Below are 14,218 nucleotides of genomic sequence, written 5' to 3' on the forward strand. Positions count from 1 at the left end.
GGGAGAGCGTGCACAAGCAGGGTGAGCAGCAGGCAGAGGCAGAAGCAGGCTCCCAGGGAGCCTGATGTGGGACTCAGTCCCAGGACCGTGGGATCATGACCTGAGCTAGAGGCAGACGCTTACCCAATTGAGCTACCCAGGCATCCCTCATGATTTCTTTTTTGAAAACCTGAACAGACACAGTGGAAATGGATAGTAATGTGTTTTAAGTGTAAATAATCAGGACCGGCGGGGTTTGCCTATGGACCTAATTTTTTTTTCTTTTTAACATTGATTTATTTATTTGAGAGAGCGCATGATGAGCAGGAGGGGCAGAGTGAGAGGGAGAGAGAATCTCAAGCAGACTCCATGCTGAGCCTGCGGCCTCACACAGGGCTTGATCTCACAACCTTGAGATCATGACCTGAGCTGAAACCAAGAGTCAGTTGCTCAGCTGACTATGTATGCCACCAGGTGCCCCTGGACCTTTTCTTTAAATATATGTGTTTGAATCCAAGAGAAGATATTTGATCACATGGCTACGATTTTATATTTTTAAGAGGGAAATGAGAGGAAACTTTTTTTACTTGACTTTCTAGGTCTTGGGTAGAGAGAGTGCTATGGATTACTTAGAAGTTAGCTTTTATTTCTTGGTCACTGCATCTGATGGTTAGTTCAAATTACGTTGAAAGCAGTCATTTCTTCTTCATGTTCCTCAGTCTGCTTAAAACACAATTGGATTGATACAGTTTGGGAATCATGAGGCTAAGGTGGATTAAGGGACTCTCATTTCATAAGTAATCTGTTAAATTCCTCAGTGGCTCATTTTCTCACCAATCCAGATTACTTATCACCACTACATATTTGGAAAATAATACTTAGGATTATTATTCTTCTGATAGTAAATCAAGTGCTGCCTTGTGATAGTGCCCATTTTCCTATCTTTACTTAACAAAATCTGATTTCTTTGTGTTATGGCAAACATAGTTCTCAAGAGAGAAAGCACAACACTTTAGCAGCTAGGAAAATGATGACATTTAGTTGTCATTTTCATCATAGGTTGAAATATATCACCCATACTTGATAAATAGGAGTCTATCAGACATAAATTTTGGTGAGGTCAAGACATGTAGAAAATGATGTACCAGCTGCTTAAGCATAAATGGGTAGCCTTTGCCCCCTGTCATAGCTTGAGTCTTGAGATGATCATCAATTCTCCAAATCCATGAGGTCCTGTTTTTAGTGTAGTCTGTAGAAAGGTAAAAGTTCTTAGACCAAGCCAGGCCAGTGACTTTAGGAAAGTCAAGTGTTGAATAGTAATTATGGCACCTGTTAGCCTGAGGTGACCAGAAGTTTCCTTGGTAACCTTTATAAGAGACTGTACTCATCTAGGTTATAGATACTTAGGGAAGAATCCTAAAGCTAATTGCAAAGCATTTTATAAAACAGAGGACAATATAAGTACTTAGAGCCAAATGCCTCCCTAGAAGACTCTAAGTCCCTCAGGTGGTAGTGGAGAGCAAGACATTTAGAAAATGCCACACGGAACACACGCACCATCTGTTTAAACGTAATGGTTAGCCTTAGCCCTCTGTCATAGCTTGAGTCTGGAAATGATCACTGATTCTCTAAATCCACAGGGTCCTGTTTCTGAATCTTTAGCCTAATGTACTGTGCTACGGGGCATTTGGAGTGCTGTGAGCTATTACTTGCAAATTCAGATTCCAGATGAGAAAAGAATTCTAGGAGGAAAAGTAAGCTGTCATATTATACAAGGTTTGAATGAAGATGCAAACCTAAAATATATAGTGAGATGAAGTATCAGAAAAAAAGAAGCCAGTTAGGTGTCTCTAATGCTTAATTAGGAACTCGTCTAGCAAGATGAGCCATTAAATGGCTAAGTCAGACTTCAAATTGAGTTATTGACTTTGGCCTTTCTTAATTTTCTCTTACTGTTTACACATGTAATACTCTTTTTTAAGACGTTTAAATTTGTACTGTAGGATTTAGTTGGTGCAATTAACATTGAAATTCTATGTTCACACATAAAATAGAGTTAGAGCAGATCTGGTGGTCAGTTAGGGTTATCACTTCTATTTTTCTTTGGTGGTAATCCACATTTACTAAAGACTAAAGTGTGTCCCCCACCCCCAACCAAGCACTTGCAGTAACAGTGGGATAGCAGAATATCCTCTTCCCATCTTGCTTATTTGTCACTTACTTAGTATCACTTATTTGGCATTTAGTGCATCCATTCAGCCTACCAAGTGGATGTCAGTATTGGAAATCATGCCAGGAACCTCAAAATTTTTGACTTTGGATTGTAATTACGGGGTAGGGGAAATTGAGACAGGACAGGTTCACTTAAGGCCACATGTATATAGAGTATTACAGTGAAATAAAAACCTTTTGGATAAAAGTCATGGAGCACCTGAGCCTCAGCTTTATGTATTAATGACCTATGTCCCAAGACCATCTTTGGGATGGGGGAGTGGAGGGAAGATGGGGGGCAGAATTGTATACTTAAGAGAATAGAATAGCCTGCTACATCCTCACTTGGTTGGTCAGTTCATGTACACCTGTGGTATCCTATCCCAAATTTTGCAAAACTCTTATAATGAACTTTTATAACTTAATAAAAAAGAAATAAATAGACTAAATCTTACTCTGTTTAAGTGTGTCTGAATGATTTTTCTAATTTGGTTGGAGTAGGTACATACATCTTTATATAGTTGTAAAGAAGATGCTAGTCAGTTTTATGTTTTGCTTTTTAGTTAGTGCTCTGCTAGGTGCTTTACATGGATTATCCCATTTGATCCTCAGGACAGTTAGAAAGAGAAATATATTGCTCCTGTTTTATAGAAGGTGAAACTGAGAATGGGGATTTTATTTTATTTTTTTTAGAGATTTTTATTTTTAAGTAACCTCTACATCCACCATGGGGCTCAAACTTAAAACCCAGAGGTCAAAAGTCGCATGCTCTACACTGAGCCAGCCAGATGCCCTGAGTACAGGAATTTTAAATAAGATCACAATAGCCAGGAAAAAGTAGAGCTGGAGATTCAAATCCAGGTCTGTGTGATTTGGAAATGTTTGAACTTTTAACTACTAACCCATGCTGCCTCCTTTGTTACAAATCCAGACTGTTCATGAAACTATTGTGTCTAATTAGTAGAATTTCTCACTTTTCAGCATTTACTGACAACTTTTTTAATGACTAGAACCCATATAAAGACTGTTCCAATTTCTTGTTTTACAGGAACTGAAAGATGTGGGCCATCGCGATCAGATGGCTGCAGCCAGAGGAATCCTGCAGAAAAACGTTCCAATCCTCTATACTGCATCCCAGGCATGCCTGCAGCACCCTGATGTTGCAGCCTACAAGGCTAACAGAGACCTGATATATAAGCAGTTGCAGCAGGCGGTCACAGGCATTTCCAATGCAGCCCAAGCCACCGCATCAGACGATGCTTCCCAGCACCAGGGTGGAGGAGGAGGAGAACTGGCATATGCACTCAATAATTTCGATGTAAGTTATACTTGGGAGGCAACTTCAGGTTCTTGACCATCTGCCCAAAGTTAAGAGGTTTCTAGGGAAATGTGATCATGGTTTCTGATGAAAGTTCATTTTCTACTTAGATTTCCAATCTATGTCAAAAGAAATTTTAGAAATCATCAGTCTACTTGATCTTGACTTGGCCTACAACATTTTTTTTTCTTTCTCTTTTTCTTTTCCTTTCTTTTCTTTTCTGTTAAACTCCTGAATTCTTTTATAAAACTTATGTTTCCTATGGGATCATTATCTGTTGAGGATATTAGTTTGGTTCATTTCACCCAAGATTTTAACCTTTCAGCAGATGTAAAGCTTTGGGAGATAGAGGCAAAGTGCATGCTGACTCTTTCCTCCAGGGGCTCACAGTCTAGTGGGAAAAACAGATACATCATAAGTGATTATGACAGAAGTGTCATCACGTTAATCTTACTTGTCTGCCTAGATGCACTTCTCAGTAACTAAATTGTAATAATATATAAAATTTAATCATGTGGAAGCAAATTTGGGCTTAAAATACTGTCAGCGTAATTCCATGTAGTTATCTTTTATAGTTGATGCCCTGGATCTGTTCTGTGTATATGTTCTCTGTAAACGCTCTGTCCTGTATATCAACTCTTTTTTGTGGGTTTGTTTGTTTTGTTTTGTTTTGCTTTGCTTTGCTTTGAGGTGGTAGTGGTGTTTTTTTTTAACTTCTACCCACAATGCCTCATGGCTTCCAGTAGAGGGCAGCAGTTTAAGATTTTTTTAAGTTTTTTATTTTTCTTTTAAACCCACTGTTGGGTTACATTATTATTATTATTATTATTTTTGATTAACATAAGAGAAAATTGCCTTCCATGTGGTCAGCATCCTTTCATAAGTAGGAATGCTTTGAAGTAGAGAATCTATATAGTGGAGTGCATTTTATTTTTAACAGTTTATCCTTGCCTTTATCTTCTCTTCCTTTGTCTGACCCTTTATTTTGGCTCTTGTAACTGAACACTGCTGACATGCATGACTGATTTAAGACTTCATAAATCATAAAGATAGTGTTAATTCTATAGACCATGGTCTTAGAACTGACTTTTTACCCTGGAGCCTTAATCATTAAATGACTTTACAGTAAACTTAGGATGCATCTTAAAATTTACTGACACTTTTTTCCACCCCACTCAAATTTGGCAGTCTTAGGTATTGGCCTCTTTGAAGGCAGTAAGGATTACATTTTACCCTAACTTGAGTAGTAACTGTCAGAGGCTACTTAACCTCTTAGGACTAGAGTGAGACTTCATAAAATGAGGGGGTTGGACGAAATGATTGCAGGCCCATTGCAGCTTAATGACTCTTAAAATTCTATAACCATTTATTTCTCATTCTTACTGGTCAGAAGGCATTGTGTAGTCTGTTTTAACCAGAGAAATCTTATTATTTTTTTTTTTTATGATTTTATTTATTTGAGAGAGAGCATGAGACGGGGGAGGGTCATAGGGAGAAGTAGACTCCCCACTGAGCAGGGAGAGGCTGATGGAGGGCTCTGTCCCGGGACTCCAGGATCATGACCTGAGCCAAAAGCAGATGCTTAGCTGACTGAGCAACTCAGGCACCCCAACCAGAGAAATCTTGTAATAACATCATCTGGTAAGAAAAATGGTCAGCTAAAATGTAGCTTAATAATGAACTGGAGGCATTGCATGTTCAGTTTTGAAACTGAGCGTTCTTGGGAATGGAGAGAAGAAATGTATACTTACCGGAAAAGGGCAAGCTTTTTTGAAGAAAAAACTTGACATTTAACTTGAAATCAGTAAGAGTAGTCCCCATAAAGAAAAATTAAAGGCAAAATATTTGCACAGACATTTACCAGTGTGAGGATAAATTGTATTAAACGGAAAAGTTGGAGTGAGGCGCTGTCCTGAGGGTATTGATGTTTGTTTGACCTTGTACCGAAATCTTGCTTGTGACCTGACCTCACTCACCGCTGGTAAAGCTGGATTTAAGTGGAATTGGGAGTGAAGAGGAGAAAGAGGAAGGTTTTATTCTTACTGGGGCAGTTACACCTCACAGATTGGCTTTTTTGGGATGGATTGCTTTCATCTCTTACAGATCACCCCGAAGTCTTTAAGCAAAGAGAGTCTCTAATTTAGACATAACAGTATGAATATGAGACTGCATTGTTTGTAAAATTTGCTGAGATGGGTAAGATGAGGGAAATATATTGGAATTGATTATAAATGCATTCCTTTCTGAAACTGAGGACAGAAGTCTGTTTTATGTTTTTTTTGCTGTGAAACAGTTCTAATGTCATGTAGTGGTTTTATACTCTGCATATAGAAAAGGAAAAGAGCTAACTTAACTTCCCTTGCAGTTCTCATTTGGTAACTTTACTAATACAGAGGCTGACATGTAGATGTTCAGATTCAGTAGTGCGAACATGATTATTATGCTGACATATTTGTGTTTGCGTTTGTAGTATGATATCTTACTGAGGCCCCATTCAACTGGATAGTATTGCTTCCAGTGCTTTCTTGAGAAGTGATCTACCATAGGCCAACTTGTATGGCTGTCATCGAACAAGAAGTATAACTTTCTTTCAGTCATTGGAATTTTTGTATGACATCTTGTTGTTATCCTGATCAACACTTTGCTCATCTTCATTAATAATGGAGGGGACAAAGATTAGCACTGAGATTCAGTAACACACTTTCTCTGCAGAAACAAATCATTGTGGACCCCTTGAGCTTCAGCGAGGAGCGCTTTAGACCTTCCCTGGAGGAGCGCCTAGAAAGCATCATTAGTGGGGCTGCCCTCATGGCCGACTCGTCCTGCACGCGTGATGACCGGCGTGAGAGAATTGTGGCAGAGTGTAATGCTGTACGCCAGGCCCTGCAGGACCTGCTGTCAGAGTACATGGGCAATGTGAGTATCAGAACTTTTCTTTGAAGTGAGAGTTTTCTGTAACAGATATTGGATCTGATGGCAAGTATGCTCTTGGTTCCTTGAGCCTTTAGGATGGGGCAGATTTTTCAAGGAATGGATAAAAAAGTGGCTTTCTATGTTCCCCTTTCCTCTGAACTTTTTATATTGAAAAAATTTTAACTTGTAAAAATTCTACAGTGAGCACCCATCTACCCTTTATCTAGATTCACCAGTTAATACTTAGATACATGTGCATGTTTGTGTGTACAAATGTATGATTTATTTGTATAAATATACACACGCAAAACCTTTTTTTCCATATAACATTTGGATGTAAGTTGCAGACATTGTGTTGGTTCAACTCTAAATACCTTAGCATCCATGTACTAAGGATAATGACGTTCAGTATCCCTAGAATCCCATTATCACATCTAGGCTAGCATCTAATTTTGGGCAATAGGGAATGCTGAAAGTATTTATAGTTGGTAATTTTTTCATGGACCATATAGAATGTCATAAGAAATGGTATTAATTACAGCTGTTAGGTGAACCGAGTAGTGGTTTTGAATTTTTAAGGTTTGTGTTTAAAAACCAGTGCTGTAAAAAAATTTTTTTTCTGTAGATAATACTGTACTTGTTGATTTTTATCTCTTTTGCCATCACCTTCCCTTTTCCTTCCCTGATGCTTCTGCCATTCCAGTTATTTAATGCTTAGAGTTACTGTAATTTAGACTTCGTACCCAATATTTACTGTTGCAGAAAAGGAATAAGTTAAATTAAATTTATATAAAATCATTTTAAAGGGAAGAGAACAATATGAACTAGTTCCTACTAGTGATTTTTGGTTGTTTAATGCTTTCCGGGGGAAGATCTCGGTACTTTCTTATGTATTCATTTGCCATACATCTTATTTGTTCACTTATATGCCTATATAAGTGAACATATAATGGTGAGTCATAGTGGAATTCCTAGGGTGAAGATGAATGCCTTAGTGTGTTTATCTTTTTTCTACCATATTGTGAAATTAGTGAAGCATATTGAATTTTTTTAAGCCATTGCCATGTTTTGATTGTATGCAGTCTACCTCAGAAAAATGAGATTAGAGGCTTAGTTAAATCAAATGGAAAAAGCAGTTGAGAAGTCAGTGAAAATGTGGGGCACATTTAAACATCTGTACCTAAGCTTGAAAACAGAAAATATGTAAAAGGGGTAATTTGAAGAATGATTCACGATATTAGAGTTTTAAACAGGGAAACAAAGGACTTGGTATGTGTGTGGATCAGTTATCTGCTCTCACATGTAGTACTGAAGTGGTACAAAAATATCAAACGTAGTTATGATTAGGAAAACGCTTTAAAAACAGTCTTTGTTCGGGAAGAATACGTGATAAATTTCTTCTTAATCCTCCATAAGAGAGCTTCCTAACCATTCTGCATATAAGAGCTTCCTAATGATCCCTGAGTCTTGGGGTTGTTCGGATCTTGGCCTAGTCATCTCTGGTCATGAGTAACCTTCTAGTTTCTCTCCAGAGTGTCATACAAAAACTATTTTCAGTTTGTGCCACAGATGTAAGTAAAGGTAGGAAATACTCCTTTATGCTTGAAGACATGGAGACCATAATATCACGTAACATTTTATTATGTAAGTGAAAGCTAGAACGATGATCTTTGTTTGCCTGAAATTTAAAGATTATGGTGGAGGTTTTGAAAGAAATTATCTTGGAATTCAGATTATATTTTAGAAAATGGTCTCTGGACATGTTTTTCTTAAAAATAAAATATTCAGTTCTCTTGTATTGACTCACGTAACATTGAGCAGGTTAGGTACTGTCAACAGTGATGGAACGAAGATAAAGCTAGGGGGAGGGCAATGAAGCATGCTTGAAAGCTTAGAACATCACAGGGTCTGCAAGTAGCAGAAACAATGGGGTGAGATTTTTACTTACTTAGGAAGCTTTCAAAAGCATTTAGAACCTTTAGTAACAATCAGAACTTAACCTGCAGTATGTGCCCCTTGCTAACTTCATACTCAGTATGTGTCACATGCAAAGTAGTAGAGTGCTGGGCACTGGGTGGAGGAGGAATGAGGCACTGATCTTTCCCTTCTAATACAGGGTCTGCCATTTGTGGGGACTGCCATTGTACTGCTAAAATGCCATGGGGATTGCGAGGAGGATGAAGTTATTTCTAGCTGGGAAACCTGAGAGGTCTTTATGGAGAATTTATTTTACATTCTTTAGCTCTACCTTGAGTTTTAAAAAATGGCTCACTTTAAGTTTTGATTATTTTTCTTAAAAATATTAGACAATTATGATACATGGTAAGTTAAGACAATCTGGCTTAATTAAAACTGGTTCACTGCGTGAAACTTTGTAGACAGAGTGGTCAAGTACAGAGTGGCTGGTGTATTTTTATTTTTTATTTTTTTTATTTGTTTGAGAGAGAGAGTGCATGCCTGCCTATGTATGAGTGGGGGGAAGGGACAGAGGTAGAGGGAGACCAGGAGGGAGAGAAGCAGACTGCCTGCTGAGCACAGAGCCCAACTTGGGGCTCAGTCTCATGACCCTGAGATCATGACCTGAGCCGAAACCAAGAGTTGGCCACTTAACTGACTAAACCACTCAGGCGACCCTGATATATTTTTATTTTTTTCATTTCCTGGCTTCTTTTTTCTCTAGGTACATACTCTTAAAATCTTGCTGTTATCTCTAGTCTGCCTTCTTCATCCTGTGTGGTCATTTACCAGGTTTCCATTGATCTTTCCTTTAAGGCAGTGATTTTGAACTTTGGATGCACATTAGAATCCTTAAAAAAAGGGGGAACTTTAAAAAAATCTTGATGTCTAGGTTGTACCCCATTTAAATCAGGGTCACTGAATTGAGGCCCAGACGACAGTATTTTTTTTTCTTTTAAGATTTTATTTATTTAGTAGAGAGCGCAGGTGAGGGACACCAATGGGGGTGGGGTGCAGAGGGAGAGGGATAAGCAGACTACCCGCCAAGCAGGAAGCCCAATGATATGGGGCTCCGTCCCAGGACCTTGAGATCACGACGTGAGCCACCCAGGTGCTCCCAGGTGGCAGTATTTTTTAAAAGTTCCTCAGGTGATCCAAAGTGTAGTTAAGGTGGAGAAACTCTTCTGATGCTTTATTGCATTTGTCCATACTATCTCCATTGCATTATTCTAGGCTCTACTCACCTTCTTTGTTGTCTAGTCTGTTCTGCTTGCTTAGGGGAGTGTTCACATCTTCAGTAGGACATAGTTCATTCTGTGTTTCGAATTCTCTTCCTACTTCTTGAAAACTTAACCTGCTCTTGCTTCAAGGCCCACATTTTTTTTCATTTGTTTTGCTGATGTCTCTTTCAGACTGAACCATCCTGCATTATTTTTTTGCTGCTGGAAGTTTTGTACCTAATTGTTGACTTCCTTGAATTGTCGCTTAATTGTATTTTCTTTATCCATGTGATTTCTGCAGCTATGTTTAAGCTTGTAAAAGACAGGAACTGGGGCACCTGGGTGGCTGGGCTTGGAGTCTGCTTAAGATTCCCTCCCTCCCTCCCTCCCTCCCTCCCTCCCTCCCCCTCTGCCCCTCTGCATGCCCTCTTAAAACGAATGAATGAATGAATGAATGAATGACAGGAACTATTTTAAAAATACTTTCAGGGGCTGGTATAATACTAGAAGAGGTATTCAGTAAGTGATTGCTTTGTAGACTAACTCATGCTGACATGGGATGAATGAAGCAGACAATTTTGCATAGTTATGGTGTTAGGGATATTAGTGAAAAAAATCAAAAGATCCTTGCCCTTATGGGCTTTACATTCTAGAAGGTTATAGGGAAGGAGGCCATGGGTGGTTTAGCACTACTTCCTGTAGATCTCAGTATATGAAGACATTTGTAGAAAAAATTAAACCAAGTACTCTGAAATAAGCAGTGAGGGAAAGTGGTGTCCTAGGTCTCAGAGTTAAATTTGATTCATCAGGTGAGAGCCCAACTCCCTTTTAAAGGTGTCAAGGGCAACAGCCTTAATGCTCCTGCTTGCCTTGTCGTTTAAAGAGGTGGAGACTACTCTTGGCTGTATTGCTAACTTACTGTAGTGAGGGCTAAGAGATATTGATGTTAAAAGTAATGCATTTGACCCCTACTTACTGAACGTTATGGAAATGCCTCAGATGCATGACAATAAAGGTCTTTTGACATTCAGTGGATCTTTGTAATTCCACAAATGACTTCCAGGTTTCCTTGAAATGAAATGTGGTTATTGTGGTTAAGTTTAATTTGTTCCTGCTCTATCAGCTTAAGGTTACTCCTGGAAGGGTTCTAGAAAAAGAAAAACAGCTTGGATGGGTGTCCTAATCTTAAAAGGCTTAAAAGTGAATGGATTGAAATTAAAGTGAAACGTAATTGAAGTTGAAAAAAAAATTGTTACCACTTTATTTTTTCATAATTGAAAGTCATACATACGCATTAAATTACTGAACCACCACTATTAACATTTAGAAATAGGCATTCCAGTTTTTTTCCCTTTCTTTTATGTAGTGTTTCTTTTTTTAATTTTAAAATAGTTTTAACCCCTTACTGTTCCCTGCATATAAACAAAATATATAATTAGGGTTCAAACCATTATGTTAATGGGTTAAAACAAGCTGTGAGGTTAATGGGTAAATTTTTTCTTTCTTAAATACATAACTGACTTTGGAACTCAGTTGTGTGTTAGAATGTTCTCTGAAGTTATTTCAATGCCAGTGAAAAACAACGTTCTGAAGGGCCTTGTACTTTATGCAGTTGAATTCTATATTCACATTCTTCATTCTGCTGAGGGATATGCTGATCGTCAGTATGTTCCTTTCTCCTTTTATTTGAGAATGTGCTTTGTGTTGTTTTCCCACTAGTAGAATTTACTGTGACCATTCTTGTTACCACACTCATCTTCAAGCCCCCTGACCTCTCAAAAAATAAACAAAACCCCTCCTCCCTACCCGTTACCCCCAGATCTGAAAATACTTAACACAGTATCTGAAATATAGAAGACCCTCAATCTTTGAAGTGAATTCCGTTTGGTTTTGTCCTAAGCAGTCTTGATCAGCGGTTCATGGTCATGTGTTGACTGCTTGGAGTTAGGACTTAACAATTGATGAGAACAAGTACAGGCTTGAGTAGCTCCAGCTCTGTGCCATCCAGTGTGGGAGCCAGTAGCCGCATGTGGCTGTCAAGTACCTGAAATGTGACTAGTTTAAACTGAGATGTGCTGTAAGTATAAACTCCTCGCCATATTTCAAAGACTAAGTACACAAAAAAGGATGTAAAATATCTCAATATGTCACAATATTTTGGGTATATTGGATTAAATATAATCTGTTCTTAAACTTCTTTTTTACCTGTTTCTTTTTATTTACATCTACCAGAATATTTAAAATTATATGTAGTTTTTGTTTCTTGGTCACATTATATATCTCTTGGGTTGTTCTGACTACTGAGTAACCAGCGAGCTAAGGTGAGTAGATAAAAGAGTTTACCATCAACCTCCTCATTGAATATCCAGAATTGTACCATATCCATACATGGTAGCTATCACAGCTTGTATTTTTTATACCCAAAAGTATAGTTTCAGACAGAAGAAAATTGGTACAGCTTAGAACCTGGTGAGGATGATGTTGCTTAAAAATATATTTTATGTTTGTTCTTGCCCAAAAACATTGGATGCAGTGATATTAGGATCCTAAAAGAAGAGTGCAATAACTGGGCTTTTTTTTTTTTTTTTTTTTTTGTATTGCACTGGGTATGTGTTTGAGGGGTTTGATTATGTTAATAGAGCAGGCATAAAATTTTTATTTGATTTGGATAATAGTTTGATATGGAATGTATGACTAGGATGCAGTTAATATTCACTTTCAAAGATATATTGTTACTTTAGTGAAGGGAAGCACTTAATTTAGATGCTAATCTTTCTCAGTTTTACAAATGCCTTCCTGGAATCACTTTAGCATAGCCCGAGCTTCCCAGTCTTTGAAGGAGTCTTCGAAGAGCTTGTTACTACATTATTCTGTAGCTGCATTTCCAGTTTTCAAAATTAGAATAGCTTACTTTTTTTCTGATTATAATTCTGAGTTCATTATATATCCCATGCTATCCTACCATCTATTCCAGTCGTATTTGTGCATATAATTGTATGCACACACATATCAATTCTTTTCTTACCATTTCTTGCCAGTGTCCTAAAAGACAAATGTTTTTACCTGTTTTACTGCCGTAATAAGCTGTATTGAGTTGTTATTTGCTCAAAAATACATACACATACAGCTGAGATCTCTGTCCTGAAAGTCTGAGCTCTTAATACCTTTATCATTGTGCATCTTTATTACAGCAAATGCAGTTTTACATCATCATCTTTAATGGCTGCAGAGCTTTCCACTGTATTGCTTTATAAATGATTGTTCTGAAATTAAATACTCCACCCTAAATAAGATAAACCCAGGTCTGGTATAGCTGCTTGAAGTGAGCCAAACAGGAAAGCTTTTTACAGTGTCCTAGACTTTCTGATGTTACTTGAGTGTCACAGATGTTTCATTTGGCTCTGTGATGTGCAGCTATGTGGCTGAGTTTTGTTATACAATATGCTTTGATTTCCATCTTTGTTTGAACCTATGGGTATCCTGTAATAAACTCTCACCTGTATTGCTAGGCCATAGTTCTGTAGCTGTTCTTGCATATGATTTTATTGATTTGTTAGTGTAAGCTTTTCTGTGAGCTGCCTAGCATATTTGGAAGAATTTAGACATAAATAGATGTTGCATTGAATGCAGAATTTGAGCACATGTAGGACTTGTTTCTATTGATGGAGCAGCATTTATTTAATTTGGAAATCTTATTTGTCAAAGATTGTGTGGTTTTTCTCACAATGGGAGATGAGAGGTTTGAAAGACCTTCTAACTCTGAGGAGGACCTCTCCTCAAGTTATATTTTGTGTTGCTTTCTGAGAGGTTGAAGGTTCTTCCCGTGTGTGCTGCTCTGGCATTACAAATTGCAGTATTTAACACGCAAGCTTTTAACCTTTTATATATAGAAAGACTCATGTTTACGTATTGAATGAAATGCTCCTGGCCTAATGGAGCACTAGTGGAATGGTCTCTTGAGATTAGGATGATGGAGTAGATATGGAAGCCTGCCCAGTGTCAGGCTGCAGATGGATCAGGTTTTAGCTTCCTTGAGATGGCTGTTAGACTATCCTTGGTATTATTTTATGCTCTTCAGAAACTGGGCAGGCTTAAAAAGATTTTACATCAAAAAATGTTTTCAGATTAAAAGGTTAAACCTCTAAATATATCAGTATTAGTAATTGTCGCTAAGTGGTGGGGTGATAGGCAATATAGATTTTCTTCTATATTTTGCCCCACGTTTTTTGGGCAGTGTTTCTTACGATCAGGATGACAGTTTAAAAGTAAACTTAGACCCCTTAGTTTCATGCATCTTAGATTTTGTTTTTTTTTTAAGATTTTCAAAAATTTATTTATTTGTTTATTTAGATTTTATTTATTCATTTGGCAGAAAGAGAGAGAGACAGAATGCAAGCAGGGGGAACAGCAGGCAGAGGCGGAGGGAGAGGCAGGCTCCCTGCTGAGCAAGGAGCCCAGTGCAGGACTTGATCCCAGGACCTGGGATCATGATCTGAGCTGAAGGCAGACACTTAACTGACTGAGCCACCCAGGCACCCCTATTTATTTATTTTTTAAAAAGATTTATTTATTTATCTTAGAGAAAGAGCATGCCTGCACTAGTGGGAGGGGCAGGGAGAGG

At 38.0% G+C, this 14,218-nt stretch overlaps 1 protein-coding gene across 3 annotated transcripts in view; it reads left to right on the top strand.

Annotated features, from left to right (window-relative positions):
* The window catches only part of CTNNA1 (catenin alpha 1), a 300,857-nt gene that overhangs the window by 186,565 nt on the left and 100,074 nt on the right, over positions 1-14,218 (top strand). For all 3 annotated transcript variants that reach the window (XM_044387443.3, XM_026508084.4, XM_057307159.1), the window contains exons 6-7: positions 3,239-3,508; positions 6,221-6,424. In XM_044387443.3, coding sequence (XP_044243378.2) covers positions 3,239-3,508; positions 6,221-6,424 — 474 coding nt within the window. The remainder of the gene's footprint in view (positions 1-3,238; positions 3,509-6,220; positions 6,425-14,218) is intronic.

This window comes from Ursus arctos, unplaced genomic scaffold (genome assembly GCF_023065955.2).
Source record: "Ursus arctos isolate Adak ecotype North America unplaced genomic scaffold, UrsArc2.0 scaffold_5, whole genome shotgun sequence".
Lineage (NCBI taxonomy): Eukaryota > Metazoa > Chordata > Mammalia > Carnivora > Ursidae > Ursus > Ursus arctos.